Source organism: Danio aesculapii, chromosome 1, assembly GCF_903798145.1.
Source record: "Danio aesculapii chromosome 1, fDanAes4.1, whole genome shotgun sequence".
In the NCBI taxonomy this organism is placed as follows: domain Eukaryota; kingdom Metazoa; phylum Chordata; class Actinopteri; order Cypriniformes; family Danionidae; genus Danio; species Danio aesculapii.
Window position 1 is genome coordinate 17,962,973 of NC_079435.1, and position 18,563 is coordinate 17,981,535.

Consider the following 18,563-nt stretch of genomic DNA (forward strand, 5'->3'; position numbering starts at 1 on the left):
ATATGCGAGAAATCATATGAGATTTTCCGGAGGAAGAGATACACAGGTCAGTGAGTCATGATGCATAAAATAAAGTGTACAACACTACGCCGCTTTCCCCATTGACAGCTGACTTATGTGTGTGGGGTGTTGTGCCAATTCACGCATGCACCACAGAAAGCAGAGACAAAATGGGACCGAGACAATACAAGTGTGTCAACAGGTTTACGTTAATAACCCACATTTCAGCGCTGCTACATTCTGCAAATAATTCAATAACCTTTTTAAAATTGGCAGGTCTTTCTTAGTGCAATGCATTACAGGATTGCGGAACAAAAGAACGGTGGAGCCAGACGTTTGCAGAGTGCAAAGAGAATAGGAGAAAGTGTTATTTAAAACGTATTAGAATCATTAAGATTACCCATTAAGTGAAAGTCAGAGCGGCTCTCAGAAGAGATAAGACCTTCATCAGGCTCACATTTACCAGCTTGCATTTTAGAGGATGAACTCGTTGTAATATTTCCAGAGATTATTGCATTACAAATAAAATATAATCCACATTCATATTCATGTCCCATTTCTGCTGCTATTGATTGCGAGCGAGCAAGACAGAGAGAGACGCACATGCACAGAATTCAAGATTGTTATAAATGTATACTAGAATGTTGCTTATTAAATATACTGTTTATTGATATTTATTATTATTGTATTATTATGCACTTACTGGCCACTTTATTAGGTACACCTTACTAGTACCGGGTTGGAGCCTCTTTTGCCTTCAGAACTGCCTTAATCCTTAAGGCATAGATTTAACAAGGTAGTAAACAAGATGTTGGTCCATTTTGACATGATAGCATCACGCAGTTGCTGCAGATTTGTTGGATGCATATCCATGATGTGAATCTCCCATTCTACTGCATCTCTAAGGTGCTTCATTGGATTGAGTTCTGGTAACTGTGGAGGCCATTTGAGTACAGTGCACTCATGAGCCGCGTTTCCACTATCGAGCCTAAAGCGAGCGAGCCAGGGCGAGCCAAGGCCAGTCGCGTTTCCACTATCACTTCCGGGGCGTAATCGGGACAAAACGCGGGGCTTCCTTGGGGCCAGCGTCCGGCCTTTTTCAGCCCGCCGAATACCTTGGGCCAAGGAGGGCCAACTGGGGCTTCGGGGCGGGGTTACGTACAAAGGCGGAGTTTTCCTGTCAGGTAAAGAGGAGACAAGATGCTTTCTTCCCTTATATTTGTTTTGCTATCGCGCTTGATCAACTCACTAAGAAGAAGAAAAAATGGATAGCAGACAGTACTGGTCAGTTGAGGACACCAGGGCTCTTCTGAACATTTGGGCCTTACACCAACAGACCACAAACAGTAAAAAAGCAATCGCTTCGGTGTTCTCCATCTTCCAGCTCTCGTAGTGATGCCAGGTTGTGTTTGTGGTTATAATTTGAGTTTTTTGTTCCCGCTGAAGTGGGCGGGTTGTGTGACGGGTTGTGTGACGTTTGATTCGGGGGATGTTCTGGGGCGGTGTTTGCGTGACGCGCTGCGAGCAACTAGCCCGACAGTGGAAACGCGACATGATTTCGGCCTCATTTCTCAACCTCCCGGGCTATTGGCCCGGCCTGGCCCGATTAAAGCCCTGGCTCGCACTGGCCCGATAGTGGAAATGCGGCTATGGTCATGTTCAAGAAACCAGTCTGAGATGATTTGCAATTTATGACATGGTGTGTTATCTTGCTGGAAGTAGCCATAAGAGGATTGGTACACTGTTGTCATAAATGAATGGACATGGTCAGCAACAATCCTCAGGTAGGCTGTGGCGTTGACACGGTGCTCAATTGGTACTAATGGGCGCAAAGTGTGCCAAGAAAATATCCCCCACACCATTACACCACCAAAAACAGCCTGGACTGCAGATACAAGGAAGGATGGATCCATGCTTTCACATTGTTCATGCCAATTTTTAACCCTACTATTCAAATGTTGCAGCATAAATTGAGACTCATCAGACAAGGCAAGGTTTTACCCATCTCCTATTGTAAAATTTTGGTGAGTCTGTGTGAATTGTAGCCTCAGTTTCCTGTTCTTAGTTGACAGGAGTGGCACACGATGTCGTCTTCTGCTGCTGTAGCCCATCCACCTTAAAGGCCCGTGCACACTGGGACGCTTTTTGCTTGCGTTTTCCATCAACGTTTAACACCTCGTGAATAAATAAAGGGTGCCAACGTGATCGTATACACCAACACGCAAAACGGCAGGAGAAAATACATAATTTTTTAAGAAACGCCTCATGCACGTTTTTTTTTTTGGATGTGCCACATCAAAATCTTCTCCACCAATCAGATTGCCACTTTTGTTCATGTGCACAGAGCTGCTGAAGTTACAGTAAAAAGCACTTGGAGGCGATCAAGCGCAAAACTGTCAATGCGAGCGCACATTGAAGAAGATGCTCAGAGGCGATATGAACGTGGAGCAGCTTATTGCACTCGTGAACAATAATCATTTCTTCATTACTAGAGCTGGAGCTGCTACTTGAATTATCCATGCTTGTTCGAATCGCCAGTAACTTTAACAACAAGCGTGTCAACTTTCTCTCTTCCTCTTCTGTGTTACAAGCGGGTGTCAAAAGCTTAAAGTTGTGTAGCGCCATCTAACGTCAAAGAGATTTTGCATACTCTTCTGCTCGACGCCAGCGAAAATCGCTTGGGTTTGAATCCGGAAAAGTCTCGAAAAATGCTGACGATAAACGCAAACGAAAAGCGTCCGGGTGTGTACGAGCCTTAAGGTTGGATGTGTCGTGCATTCAGAGATGCTCTCCTGCATACCTTGGTTGTAACAAGTTGCTATTTGAATTACTGTTGCCTTTCTACCAGCTTGAACCAGTCTGGCCATTCTCCTCTGACCTCTGGCATCAGCAAGGCATTTGCGCCAACAGAACTGCCACTCACTGGATATTTTCTCTTTTTTGGACCATTCTCTGTAAACCCTAGACATGGTTGTGTGTGAAAATCCCAGTAGATCAGCAATTTCTTAAATACTCAGACCAGCCCATCTGACACCAACAACCATGCCACGTTTAAAGTCACTTAAATCACCTTTCTTACCCATTCTGATGCTCGGTTTGAACTGCAGCAGATCATTTTGACCATGTCTGCAAGCCCAAATGCATTGAGTTGCTGCCATGTGATTGGCTGATCAGAAATTTGCGTTAACAAGCAGTTAGACAGGTGCACCTAATAAAGTGTGTATAAATCATTTTGAGGGATGTAAACAAAAACAATGGTTCCAGCGTATTTCCTGTTTAACATTTTTTAATTTCTAGTGCTTCAGAAAATGCAAAAAGAGCTGCATATTGATAAATAATGTTAAGATAGCTGTTTTAACATTAAGTTATGATTGAATTGCCTCTTGTTACAGTTATGAAATAGTTTGATAACAAGCAGGAAATGCTCATGGGACAATAACATAACCACATTGAAATGGTCTTAATGTAAACACTTTAGAAGAGAGAGAGAGTGAAAGAGAGTATGAGAGCCTACTTTATAATTACTATCAATTTCTTACATTTTTTTTCAAAGATTAAAAATGTTCAATAACATAATTCAAAGCTCTTCCATGACACCATATTCCTTTAAATATTTAAACATATAGCTTTGTAAAACGAGCCGAATAGTTAAATACCTTGATTTATTCATAGCAGCAAACACCCTTCCAACATTATATACAGGTTTTTGTTTGCACAATTTCATCTCTTCTGCTGATATAGAGGGCCATTTTAGCTTTATCCAAAATGAGAGAGAGAGAAAGAGAGAGGGAGGGAGAGAAAGAGAGAGAGAGATTTTTCTTTTCTTTTTTTCCCATTAGTATAGACATTGCATCAGGGTAAAACTGTGACGTGTGACCTCTATTTCATCAGACTCCTTGACCCCAGCAGGAAACAGTGACTATTGATCGGCTGGAGGAACGGACATGAGCCGCTCGGCTGTTCTTTATTCTGAGATCATACCAGTGAGGGAACATTTTATTTGATGAAGTCAAAGAACGACACTCCCTTCAGGACAACTCTCTCTCTCTCTCTCTCTCTCTCTCTCTCTCTCTCTCTCTCTGTGTGTTCTTAACCTTAGCTATGCTTTGGGGACAAATTTGCTGAAAATGTCCCTGGAATGCTCTTTAATCTGACAAAACTCATTTTGGGGAGATGTTCTCAAAAAGAAAAAGAGGTGGATAAATCATATTTTTATTTTTATACATAGGTGCAAATGTTTACGGTCTGTAAGTTTACAGTCCTTTTTAAAAAAAATTTAAGATGTTCATTTACAAGTAAAAAAATCAATCAATCAATAAATAAATCAATAATTATTCATTCACTCCCTTTATTAATCTGAGGTCGCCACAGCGGAATGAACCGCCAACTTATCCAGCATTTGTTTTACACAGCGGATGCCCTTCCAGCTGCAACCCATCACTGGGAAACACCCATACATTCTCATTCACACACTGACGATTTTAGCTTACCCAATTCACCTGTACCGCATGTCTTTGGACTTGTGGGGGAAACCAGAGCACCCGAAGGAAACCCACGCAAACACAGGGAGAACATGCAAACTCAGAAATGCCAACTGACCCAGCTGAGGCTCGTGGCCTTCTTGCTGTGAGGTGAGAGCGCTACCCACTGCGCCACCGCATTGCCTGAATTATGATTATTATATTTCAAATGTTTGAATTGTCTGTTCTCCTTTCTATATATACAGTGCTTCTCACACATAGACTTTACTTGGTCAGGCCACCCAGGCAATTAACAGCCACCCAAATATATTTGGTGACATTTTATTTTACTATTATTATCATCCTTTTACTTTTTTTGTACCCATCCATTAACCAAACATCTGCGATAGATTAACCAGTGGAAAATCTTCTCTTGTTTAGCCGTTTCATAGGCTACTGATCGTTCAGTGTGCGCGAGAACTGTCAACACTCCCACAGACAGTCATGTGCTCTGCAGACCCACAGAGGGGCGCCTTTTTGGGACTTAAAAATGCATCGGGCAGGGGTTCGTTAATTTCCTAAAATGTTTGTGATTCTGTTTTCGCTTTCTAAATTTTTCATTAATTGTTTGCATTTTTGCATTACCTATTTATTTAAATCTACATTTGCTTGGCTTCGCAGCTGACCGCGAGCCGCATGCACTAGACAACTGAGCAAGAGACAACTAGAGCAAGAGAAACATTAATGATTTCATTCTCTAATCTAAACAACTCAGAAAAACTTTACTATATACTTGGAGAGAATGAAATGACATCTAAAACTAAAAAATATTTGCACACCATTTAAAATGGTTAATCAACTCATTTGCCTTATTTAAATAATCTCCATTTAAATAATCTTTTTATGTTTGTTTTATTATACTTTTTAGACATATTGTCTGTTTTTATTCCTTTTTTAAGTTCGTTTTTTTTATCATGCTGTACATTGTATTTATTTGATGTTTATATATTACATATTTTATACATCTAAAATGCTTTGGCAATACTGTACAAAATGTCAGCAGCAGATTTTACCTGTCAGTGGGTGCACATGACTGCTGAATAGCATAAAGATAAGAAATATAGTGGGTCTTTTTTTATTAATCTTTAACCAATTGAAAAAATTAGTGTATAACAGTGTCATTATAAATACAAATAGTGTTAACCATTACTTTTTTTGTTTGTCACATGTAGTTAATCATTTATGTTCTGTGGGTAAAATGTGTGTTTCAATCTAGCTACCATTGCAAGAACTTTTAAAAAGTTCTATGATTTTTTTGTTGAACTTTTTAAACAAGCTTTAAACTCCAACTTTCAAATAAGGCTTAAAAGAGTCTATCACTTACACGTTTAGGATGGTTTTGCTTCAGCCATTTTCAAGCATTTTGTGAGTGCAAAAATGACTAATACAGCCTATCAAATCTGCCATTAAAATAGGCAGAGCTTAATGTTCACAGTGGCAGACTGCAAATTTAAACACCTTTTACAATAAAAGAGTTTGTTCAATATGTACCATATTAATACGTTAAAAACAACAGTTATTCGCAGTGATTTAAACTATTTGAGCTTTTTGCCCTCCAATTTTTGCCATTTTTAAAGCGAAAAATATATGTATCATTTTTTGATTCAATGTTTCATTTGGTTTAGTTTTTTTGACATGTTAGGCATACAAATAAGAGAACATTTGTGCATATTTTCAGTTATTATTTGCATATTGCTCAAATTGATTAATTCACAAGGCCAAATAAATATTGCTGCTCAAAAAGCCTCAACAAGAACCACATCAAACACACATTCATTACAATAATAAATCGTTCCGAAAAGATTTGACGTTAATTGCATGTGATCATTTTACCAAGTCCAATTCAAGAACAGTAATGCTGAGCATTTTGTAACTTTGATGTTAAAAGTTCTCCTATTTCTCTAGAATCACAGAGAAGTGCTCTGTCGGATCAGTTACATTATTGATACCAAGCTCAAAATTGAGTGCTGAATCCAGTGTTCTTGAGTCAAAATCAGATTGCTCCTTAAGCTCTACTTTTGTAAAGTAAGCATCTAAATGCCACTCACAGGATTTGACAGCAAACATAATATCTGGGTTTCGTGAGCAGCTTTTTGAAACCCTTGTTTAAGAGTGCATGGACCATACGATATGAAATAGCGTACTGTTTGTTCCTTTTTATACACTGAACAAAAAAATAAACAAGGTACAAATGCTGAAAAAGTCGATAGACCCTTTTCACATGATGGTGATGATGTTTTTTAACAGTTATCAGCATCTTAAATCCTCCAAAGTTTTTGATATTTCAATTTTTTAAAATGTATGTACATTTATGAAGCTGTACTTTGTATTATATCATCGTTGCATCAAATCACAAATAACTACTAAATGCCTATGCGTCAAAAAAACTCAAAATTGCAAATCAATTTGATGTCGAAACATTAACATCCACACATTGATGTCCTTTTGACCTCAAATAATGACACAAAAAGCATTATAACATAAGAAATGCTTTACTCATCTAAAAGATGAAGTTCCAAATTCCAAGTTTTCACTTCATTTTATGCATGTGAACTACTTTGATGTGAAAATGACAACAAATTAACATCTCTGTTAATTTTTTATATTTAATTTCTTACATTTAATTTTTACAGTTAATTTCTCACAATCCTGTAATCGATTTTTGACGTTTTTTTTTATTTTTTTATGTTAATTTGATGTTGCCGATTGATGTCAGCATGTTTTTGACATTGTTTTGAGGGTGTCCACTGGGCATGAGCAAGATAGTATGTTTAATACTATTCTTTTTCTTTGCTGTCGTCATCATTTTTATTATTAGTATTTTTTTAAAGTAGTGAAAACACCATCGTGGAGTTTTTATTTTGTTATTTGAGCAAATTGGATTGCAATATATATATTTTGCAATCCCATAAACCCATAAATATAAAAAAGGTTTATACTAGTGTGTGCAAAAGTGAGTGAGAGGTAAGGATTTATCCTCTTACAAGTGATGCTCTAACACCAGCACAAACTTCTGTTCAGTATGCCCTTCTACATTTTTGACATATCAACCTCTAACACCAACCTCCAGATAAGCACACGCTCACCATTCAGACAATTTTCCTGTCACCATATTGCTTTTCAATAATAGCAATGAACCACATCTTTGAAGTCAAGAGAGATATTAAACGAGGCAAAAACATCAACAATACATTAAAAAACATGTCAAAAATGCAATGCAATTTTATGTCAAACATCGTTGCCCATTTGACATCTACACATAGATTATGCTTATTTTCCCAAATAATTATTTGTTTAGGACAGTCATAGTGCAGTGGAATAAGAATTAATATTGTGTATGACTCCCATGAGCTTGGATGACTGCATCCATACATCGCAGCAATGACTCAAATAACTTATTCAATTCAATTCAATTCACTCAAATAACTCAAATAACTTATTAATAAAGTCATCTGGAATGGCAAAGAAAACGTTCTTGCAGGACTCCCAGAGTTCATCAAGATTCTGAATGTACTGAATGTAATGATACTGAATGTAACCCCAAACCTTGATTTTTTCTTCACCAAACTTGACTGATTTCTGTGAGAATCTTGGGTCCATGCGGTCTTCTGTAGTATTTGTGATGATTAGGATGCCTTTCCACAGATCAATCATTGGAAAAATCTACCTTCTGCCACTTTTCCAAATGATCAACTGGAAGTCCAGTTATTATTTGTTGCTCTTCCAACTGGGATTGATGACAATACAATACTTGTGTATATTCAGTGTTTTCCAAGTTTACCCAACTATGACAACTTCTGCTGCTGACAAAGCCATGAATCTGAAAAGGGTCCTAGTGAGTGAGAAGTGAGTGAGAGATCACAATATACTCCTTCAGGTGATACTCAAGCACAAACTTCTGTTCAGTATGCATTATACGCCCTTTTGCATTTTTGACATATCAACTTCTAACACCAACCTCCAGATAAGAAGCCATTTTTCCTCAGTCACCATAATGCTTTTCGATAATAGCAATGAACCACAACTTTGAAGTCGAGTCATGAAAGATATTAACAGGTGGGGGGAAAAATGTTAAAGCCATTCCCTGGTGTCAATCCCCCTGTGATCCAAATCCTTGTTATCAAACACAAATTTGTCATTACAGAATTGAGCTCCACTGCCTCATATTCTGCCTTTAAATTGCCTGGGCTTCGGCGGATGGCTTCCTAAAGGCCACCTTGTGCTCTGACTGATAGTGGCCTGCGGTGCCCCAGATAAGAATCAGACTGAATGAGACGAGGGAATGAAGTGAAGGAGTGTTATATGTTACTCACCTCCACCAGCTTGTTGGCGTGTTCACGGAAGACCTGCGCATACTCCTTAACCTCTTTCTCGTTTCCGCTTTTGGCCGCCTCTATCAGCACCAGCAGAGGAACGTTGGTCTCCAGGAAGGAGTCGGATATGTGGTCCATAACGGCCTTCCTTAGCTAGAGAAAAGAGAGAAAGAGTTGGGATCAGCTTCTGTCCTACACAAACTGTCCAGCACTTGAACCTGTACTTAGAGCTCCTGCTTTTGAGCATTTACAAGCAGTGCACTCCAGGTTTAACACCTTTTCTAATGGAGAGCTTAAGAGTGTTCTTGCGATAAAAACAGCTAGATGGAGCGCAATGTGACTGAACAGAAGGTGCATTTATAGGTAGGTGCATTAGCACTGTTATGTAAACACTCAATACACTTGAGATGCTTCAAGAGTGTCTGCAAAACCCGGACAATCACACCGTTCACATCCAACTTAATGTGAGTTTTCCACTGGAAGTGTGTTATTTAAAATACATGGTTGCAATCAACAACAACAACAGCAATTATTTCTATTTATTGTACAGATTCACACTAACCTGATACATTTTTCCCATCTTACTTGGTAAAATTGACACCCAAGACAACTGTTTACCATATGCCAGAAGTGTTAACACTAGAACTACTGAGGTCATTTTGTCCATTTTTTTTTTATTATTTATGTGTTTTATTATTTTGTTTATAAAACACACATATCTATAATACCCTAACTTTTCCTAAAATTTGTATTTTTTAATAACATTGATATTTTATTAAAATTACAAAACAAAAGACTTTTAATTCTACATTTAATTAATTCTGCATTTTGGTGTTTGCTTCTTTTCTCGTTACTTTAAATATGCATGCCTCTGTTGCCTAGCAACTTCATACTACCAAAAACATAACATTCGCTTGGCAAAAACATAACTTTACTTCAGATAAGTATTTCAAAACAGCAAATTCAGTGATGTAAATAAGCTAGTCAAAGTGAAAATGAAAGTAATGCGTAGACATTCGTAGGTGGTCTTGTAGCTAGAACTGTACATTTATACCAATATATGTATAGTTTTACCAAAAAGATAGTAATTTTAGGTTGACGACTTAATTAAATATGATCGCAGACATTCAAAGCTTATATTTAATATCTCAACAGAAGCTGTGAATGAAAATTTGACATAGCAATAAGACTATGATAATTCTAGTAGTTAATAATAATAATAATAATAATAATAATAATAATAATAATAATAATAATAAAGTGTTAAAATATGAAATATAATATATAAAAATGAATAAATAAAAAAAAATAAAATAAATATAAGTTAAAAGAAAAACTTAATTTAGTTTTAGATTTATACTGCTAAAATGGTCAAGGTTAATTTTTGACACTTACGTCCACAGGAGGGTTAATATTTATATAATTATTTGATTTCCTAAAACAGAATGTAATGTAATGTAATTTATGCTTGTGTTAATTTTAATGTTTAAGTCAATCTAACTTTTTTATTATTATACTTTTTTTAAATTTAGAAATTTAATGGGCTAAGGCCCTAAATCTCACTTCTCAAAGTGAACCAGATTTGAGAATTGTACTTTGAAAAGTACATTTACATTTTTCTTTCACCCCCCTGGGCCTCACTCCACCCTGTGGGAAACACTGCCCGAGCTGTAATTTCCAAATGATAAATTTCAAGATGGTGATATCAAAGAGGCCTTAAAACCAGAAAATAAAATCTTCTTTTTTCATGAAATATTATTTATGTTGCTTCAAATATGGTCATTTCATTAAAATAAAGTTGTTTAGACGTTAGTATCAGTAATATTCATTTTTAGGATATCTAAAATCTAAAGTGATCCAAAACAGTGACAAAATTCGCATTTAGAAGATAGAAAACTGAAATAAACATGTAAAGCTTGTAGTTTGTCACTTCCACCCAAATGGATCAACAGTTTTATTCACATCACCTCCCACTATAGTTTCTCATCACATCATAACCAATCAAATGCTCTCTAGCATCTGACATGCCCCGCCCCCTTCAAGTTGCTTTTCGTTTGCTTTTCATTTGATGCACTTGAGCTCAACCTGTAATAAAACAAAACACTTTTGGCTTTTGTTAATAAGGGGAGGAGCTTCACTATGTCCCACCCTCTCTATGTGTTTTAGTTGAGATTGCGTCAAACATCGAACTAAAAATGCACATTTCAAAGCACTTCACGGGACTTTTAAAGCTAATTGGTCAACAGTTCTGTTTCATTCACATTATAACAAAGCTACGATCACGTCACCCAAAGATTTAGTCCATCACTGCACCACATTCCTAGCCCACAGTTTCCCAATTTTGGATGAAATGTTACTGTATATTAAAGGATTTTATTTCTGGTATGTTACTCTAAACTAAAAGACAGAAAACTAACCATTTAATAAAGGCAAAATGTAAGCTGTTAAAAAGAAAGGACAGCGCAGGATAAATATTCGTAGTTTCATTTTTATTCAAGCATTTTATTCAATCAGATGAGGCTATTACTGATTCTATTACTGTTATCCTGCCAGGAATGACTATTTCTCTATAGCAAAAAGATAGCAGTAATACATTAATGCATACATATGTTGCTTTAATATTGATATTGTGTGCTAACATTTTTATAAAAGCAATAAGGTGTTTGAGAGCTTGCTGAATTGTGAATAAGTCACGGCCTATCATACTTTACTGCTTACAGAATACATGGATTCTATGTCTAGGCATAGCCAGCAAGTAAAAGTACAACTTTGTCAGCACCTAAAAAGAAAACAGCAGACAAGGAAGGAATAGCAAGCAACTTGAGGTTAAGTGCCTTGCTTAGGGGCACAATGCTAAAAGCTCACGGCTTGCTAATTGCGGTGATCAAGCTAGCAACCTTTTGGTCACTAGCCCTGAGCATAAGCCAGTATCACATCAACTTATAACACAGAGGCATGCATTTAGCCTCGAGCTAAGAGAAAAGCTTAATATATATCCTGATTTGCAAATATTAATACAACTATCATTAATTTTATAGCTACACAATCATCAGCTATTTTTATTTTACTCTAATTATTAGTCTAACGCAATCACGCAGTCATCAGCATAATTCACAGCTAAATGCCGAAAGAGCATTGTAGGCTCTTCTAATGGGGCACTAGGTAGATTCCCACGACACATGTCCTCTAATGGATGACGGGAAACACTCCTAACAAGCAATAATTATCATTCAGCGAGGCGCGCACATATCTTAACCAATTAAAAACCCTGAGCTAGGCTTTGGTGGGCAGACAGTAATGATGAATTATGGCTAAAGACGACGCATAATCCATCACTGGCAAGAAACTTGGCCAGTCAGAACTTAAGCCGCCTTTTAAAGGGGACATGTCAGGATTTTTCCCGCTCTTTCTCAGTCCAACAGTCTATAACAAATAATTTGGCTACAAAATTAAAATCATGGTGTTTGTTGTGGGATTTATTATGAGTTTTGAGTTCAGGAGTACTGGGAACTATTAAGAGAAGTTCACCAATTGTCCAATCCTTTACATTTTTAAGTACAGCTTATTTATACACATTGAGGTGTGAGAATATCTTCAACCAATGGCTATAAGTCAAGAGAAAAAATTTACTAAAAGGCAACCTGTATTGATAGCAATTTTATATAATATGTAGGTTTCAAAAAGGAAGACATTTACGCAAGAACAGGAAACTCAACCTGCAGAATATGCATTATGTCTTGCTATGTCTATCTAAAGAGCTGCAGCTCAAAGAGAAAGGAAACATTTTACAAAACATATTAACCTGACAAGCTTTTATTTGATAAATATACATTTCCCATCACATTATGATGTTATATTATCAAATCAGCACCTTATGAGCAAACAATACGCTATTGGGTTATTTCAATCCAAATTTGGCCAGCAATTTTTGACAAAGTAGTTATTGGGTAGATTTTTAAATTATTACTTTAGGGCAGTTTTTTTTTTTAATTTTCACCCAAATTTGAAGTTTAAAACACGACAAATAAACAAACAAACAATCAGACAAACAATCAAATAAATAAATAAATAAATAAATAAATAAATAAACAAACAAATAAATAAATAAATAAATAAATACATAAATAAATAAATAACAATTATTATTCATGTTAATGAATACTTTGAATGACTGAAATCAAGTAACATTTATTTTTGTCAGTTTCCATTTGGCAGTTTCATCCTGATTGGTTACAGCTATGCAACTTAGATCCAGTTTCAGCCAATCCCCTCCTTTAAAAAACTCTACATTCCAGCAGTTTGACAGTCTTTTGGCTCGCTTTGATGGTTTGTATTTGTGCTTTTTGCTAGTATTTCTGATATCCCCGTTTGTTGACATTGTACATCTTTTTTTTAAATTTATACTGTGCTGTTGTTGTTTGAATTTTGTTGATGTCTGTTCTTACCCTTGTGTTTGTCACTGAGGTTAGAAAGGCTGGTAGGTAAGTAAGTCACGAGACATCCATCTCAACACGTAGGTTTACAACTGTCTAGATAGGTAAGAGGGTGTGCGCCAACCCTTGTATTTTTAATCAAGTTGTTAGTTAGTGAAGATTAGGTAGGACCTCATTGACTTTGAAGATTTATTCTTCATACCATTTGTTTACTAGATTAGATTAGAGGGGATTATTGTTGATTATTAGCAAGACTGCTTTGGTTTTGATTGGTTCTTTTCTTTAGCACCACCGACAGCCATTCTTTCTAAAAATTCAGTTTATTGAATTTTAGTAAAAAGTAAATTGTAAATTGAATTTTTACTCACTCACTGTTTCACCATAACCAATTGTAAATAAATTAATATTATTTGTACACAAGTTATTGTTGTCCGTCCTTACTTTGGAGCACACTTTACTTTTGAGTTTCTGTTTTAACCTGATCATCAGTCCAAGTGTGTAACCCCACTCCCCTAGACGACCCAGGGATTGTAACAGTCACATTATTTATTAATCTTTGTTACTGTCAGTTAATGGAAATACAGTTGCTAATTGTGAGTTCATGTTAGTTAATTAACTAATGTTTATAAGCATGAATTTGGATTTTAATAATGCATTAGTAAAGTTTAACTCATTCATTCATTTCAAGAGTTCACACTTAAATATTGCTTGACACTATTAGCAGGTTTGGTATGCTGTCCCAGGAGAGAATCCAGAGCTCGGATATCACTGAGCTCCCACCTGGTCAATAAGCATGTAAGGGGATACTAGGTCAGGTAGTTCTCGAGAGCTCCCCCTGGTAAAGGAGGAAAAGGGGAGATGGGGTGGATAGGGGGATTTTTCTAAAAAAACAAAGATAAGCGAAAAAGGCTAGACAGGCTATTTAAAGTGAGTTTGGAATGATGCGATTGGTTTACTAATGATAACAGATTAGAGACCAGCATTCGATTATATCACGTGCTCCTCTTGAAATTAGTTTGTGAAACTTCACTTAACTTTAGCTTAGTCCCTTATTTATCAGGGGTCACCACAGCGGAATGAACCGCCAACTATTCCAACATATATTTTACTTCTAGCTGCAACCCAGCACTGGGAAACACCCATACACTCTCGCATTCATTCATTCAACGCCAGCCAATTTAGTTCATCCAATTAACCTATAGCGCATGTCTTTGGACTTTAGGGGAAACCAACACAATCTCACGGCAATTCGTAACTTTTTGATTTAGTGGCTAATTCGTACGAATTCGTACAATCTAATTCGTACAATTTAGTACGATTTGCTCATCCCCAATGACGGTTGGGTTTAGGGGTGGGGTTAGGTGCCACGCCTCCTTTTAAAAATCGTACAATTTCGTACGACTGAACTCGTACGAATTAGCCACTAAACTGGCAAAACGTAAAATACTTACGTTTTCTCATGAGATCAGGCTGGGGAAACCGGAGCACCCAAGGAAACACGCGACCCCAGGGAGTTACTTAATAGAAGCCACAACTGTGTAAATGTGTAAAGTTTGGCCCTTCTCATTGGCGTGCAAGTAAGTTTAAAACCAGGCTGTGGTGTGGAACAGGCCATTAAAGCAGAGCCAAGCATGAGGACGTCATCATTTCAATCACCGTACAGCACCTATTGGGGGAGGTCTTGGCCATCTGAGCATGAAATTCACAAAACAGAGCACACTTCGTAGGTAATGATCCTTCTCCCGGTGTGCCGATGATTTAATTGAAATGTTTTAATGAACCTTGGCTCTCTCTCTCTAATAACCTCTGGAAAAGGATGTGTGCTTTTCTTCATAATGGTTTGGGTTCCCCCTAGGGAAAATTACATTGAGGGGAAAAATAGTAGGCAAAATGTATCATTTTAAAGATACGCCCTAAAAAAACAAACAAACAAAAAAAAAAAACTAGAGATTTATATAGAGTGCACATGAGTTATGTGTACAAATGTACTATGTAAAAAAGGAGAACAGTTACTAGTACTTGAACATATTAATTAATAATCTTAAACTGGGACTCTATGTGATGGAATTCCAGTCCCCTCCACCCCTTCTTTAAATTAATTTCCCAGTTCTCACGGAGCTTGAGAGCAAGTCATCCGTCTCAGCTTTTTTTTATTAAGATTATTTAAGCCATAATTATTTTCCTTTGACATCGACCATGGCATTTTAGGGTCATTTCCGTTTGCATCTTATCATCATTATGCCAGCGAGATTAATTTCTGTTTACTGGGAAAGTCTCATTTTCTGGCTGCAGACCTTTAAACCTTTATTCAATTTACTCCATATTTTAAAGTGCCAACATGTAAAATCCAACATGTTATTATTTCACAAAAAATAGCTTAAGTTTTCCAACAGCATAGCAAAGACAACAAGTAGCCCACAGTGAGACCGCTCGTGCCTAATGTCTTTTTCAAAGAGAGAATTGAAGTTATAGTCATGTAATCTCAAGACTAAATTGGAAAAAAAGCTTGACGAATGGAGTGCACCGCTGACTCCTTGCAGACTACAAAAACAGCAAGTCAAAAATTGGAAACACCGAGGAGAGGAAGTGCTTTGCTTTAAATTGCTCTGAGGGACTGAAAAAATGGAAATCTTGTGATCCTACCTGTCATCTTTCCCTCTCTCTGTTATTCTGCCTCTCTTCCCAATTTCTCCCTAATCCTTTGTTCTCTTCATCCATATGGTAGTGAATCGCCGGTATAAAAATCAGCATAGCAAACTCAATCAAGCCAAACTCAAATGGAAACAAAACGAAATGAGGAAGAAAGTGTGCACTTAGCCAATCCGGGCGGAGGATAAATCTTTCATTGTCACAAAATGGGGGAGATCTTAAGGGATGAGATTAGCCAGTGTTTGTTTATTCTAATCTTCTGTAATTTACTTAGTTTAAGGCTCAGAACAAAGCCGACAGATGTTTTACTTTTTTAATTCGAGTTCATTATGATGTTGATTTTTGCCTGCATTCTCCACCACATTTTTATGTAAACATTCATTTCAGAAAATGTATTGTTATATTTCCCATATTAAAGTCCATATGTAATTCTAGTGACTATTGCTTTTGTTTAGGTGAAAACTTATACAATTATTTGATTTGGTAATCTTCAATCAAAGTCCGACCATTGCTTCCAAATTTGGAGCGGCAGTCCTTTTCTGTTGATGTCAGTTTAATAATATTAAAGGGCCATTAAACCCCCCTCTTTTGATTCAACTCTTTTTTTTAAAGTACTCCAGGGTGTCTTGAACGTTTAAACAAACACTCCTTTTCCACTTTTTTTTTTGGAATAGGTAAATTTTACAAATTACATGGAGTCAGGGGCGTAGATTTAGGGTGGACGGAGGGGATGCGTCCATACCAATATTCCCCAACTATTAAAATGTCCCCATCAATAATTTAATTCACTTTTTTTTTAAAATTGCGCCGTCAATATTAAACTAGAAATGCAGAAAGGGTTAAATCACGTTCTCTCCTCGGGTCCCACCGCCCCCCCCAAACACATATGATCATTGTGATAGGCTGTGCCATTCCCTGCTGTCACGTGAGAGGCTGTAGCTGCTTAAGATACAAACAACGAGAAGCTAAATAGTGTAGGTGAATTTCCCGTGAAATAATAAGGTGTGTGAAGGTGTGTGACACACACAAGTGAGAATGTTCACCCATCCCCACCAATCTCATTCACTAAATCAATCTCTTGATTTGAAGAGAGCTTTTTTTGCTTATCTTAGCATAAATCAAAGATAAAAATAAAACAAATCTGAAATATAAGTTATCTGTAATAACAATTAAACGAACCACTGAAACGTATTTAATACTTTATTTAAAAGTCTTTTTGGTCATGACAGCTATGGAGAATTAAGTCACATGATTTGCTTAGGTCAGATTTTTTTCACAGACTTCAACAAAATGTAAAAAATCTTGATCTTTAATTTGTATCTTCTATTGGATTAAAGTCAGGTGATTGGCTGGGCCATTCTACAGCTTGAATTTCTTTCTCTGAAAGCATTTGAGAGTTTAACTAGCTGTGTTTTGAACCATTGTCTCGCTGAAATGTCCACCCTGGTTTCATCTTTATTATCCTGATAAGGTAGATGTTGGACTGAAGCAGCTAATAAAATTTACAATGATGAAAGGCAGAGGGTTGCTGAAGAACTACTGAGAGATGTCAGCTGCTGTCTGGGCTTTACCTGCCTTTCTACACCTTCCTTTCTTCATGTGTTCAATAATTTTTCACTGAATAATTTCATTTGATTAAGTATCATCTAATTCGTAAACTAATTAGATTTGTTTTATTTGCATATATGGATTTATTTTGTTGTTACCAACATCTGGCAAAAATATCAAGTCAACTGCACCTTTAGAAATATGTTTTTTGAGAAAAATGGTAATGTGGTGAATACATATTTCACTGCTGTACCTAACTGGGGACTATTTTCAAGTGCTCTGTAATAGCATATCACCTGCTCCAGCCATGGTACAGCAGCATAGAATTTTTTGAGCAATATGCTAATGGTCTAATCCAACTCAATGATTTGTGCTAAGTTAAGCCTGAAGTGTTCCTGACAGACCAGAGGATTTCCTGAATAAACTCAAAAATGGTTCTAAAATTTTAAATGATTAAAAAATTTTTCAAATGTTTCAAAAATGATTCAAAAATTAAAATGAACATGTTTTAAAAAACAAAGTGAAGTGCTCCTTTAATCACACCCTTCTTTCCCATAGTTTATTACAAAGAAGTAATGCACAAAAAACCCACGCTCCCTAATAAATATTCTGTTTCTATTGGAAGCACATCAACACACTTAAATAAAAATCTCAGCAACTTCCAGTTCACACAGACTTTAGCAATCACGGATAACAAGACAACACTGCAAACTACAATTATCAATAATGAATCACACGTGTCTTAAAGTTTGTCTGTACATCTTAAGATTTGAATTGTCTAGAGAAATGAGTCAAGAGCTCAATGTTTATTATTAAAACGTCAAGGCCAATTGCAGGATAAACATCCTTCTGTACCTGGTTAGCAGAAAAGGCAGCCAATACAAATCAGAATGAGGTAACAGCGCTCATATAATATTAATAATGACATCTGAAAAGCAAAGGGGGCGGAGGGACGGAATGAGTGAGAGAGCGGAGATGTGCTGTTTGATCTTCCTGTCATGTCTGTAAATGAGTCTGATAGCGAAGCCCCCTCCCCGTCAATGAAGAGGTCTTAGGGCAGAGTAGAGAATGCCAGAGAAATGATTGTCTTGCTCTGGAGA

The 18,563-nt window shown here is 36.7% G+C and overlaps 1 protein-coding gene across 1 annotated transcript in view; it reads right to left on the reverse strand.

The window, feature by feature from the left end:
• The window catches only part of ctnna2 (catenin (cadherin-associated protein), alpha 2), an 845,686-nt gene that overhangs the window by 188,998 nt on the left and 638,125 nt on the right, over window positions 1-18,563 (reverse strand). The window contains 1 exon segment of the mRNA XM_056456768.1: window positions 8,834-8,986. Within this exon segment, the coding sequence (XP_056312743.1) occupies window positions 8,834-8,986 (153 nt within the window).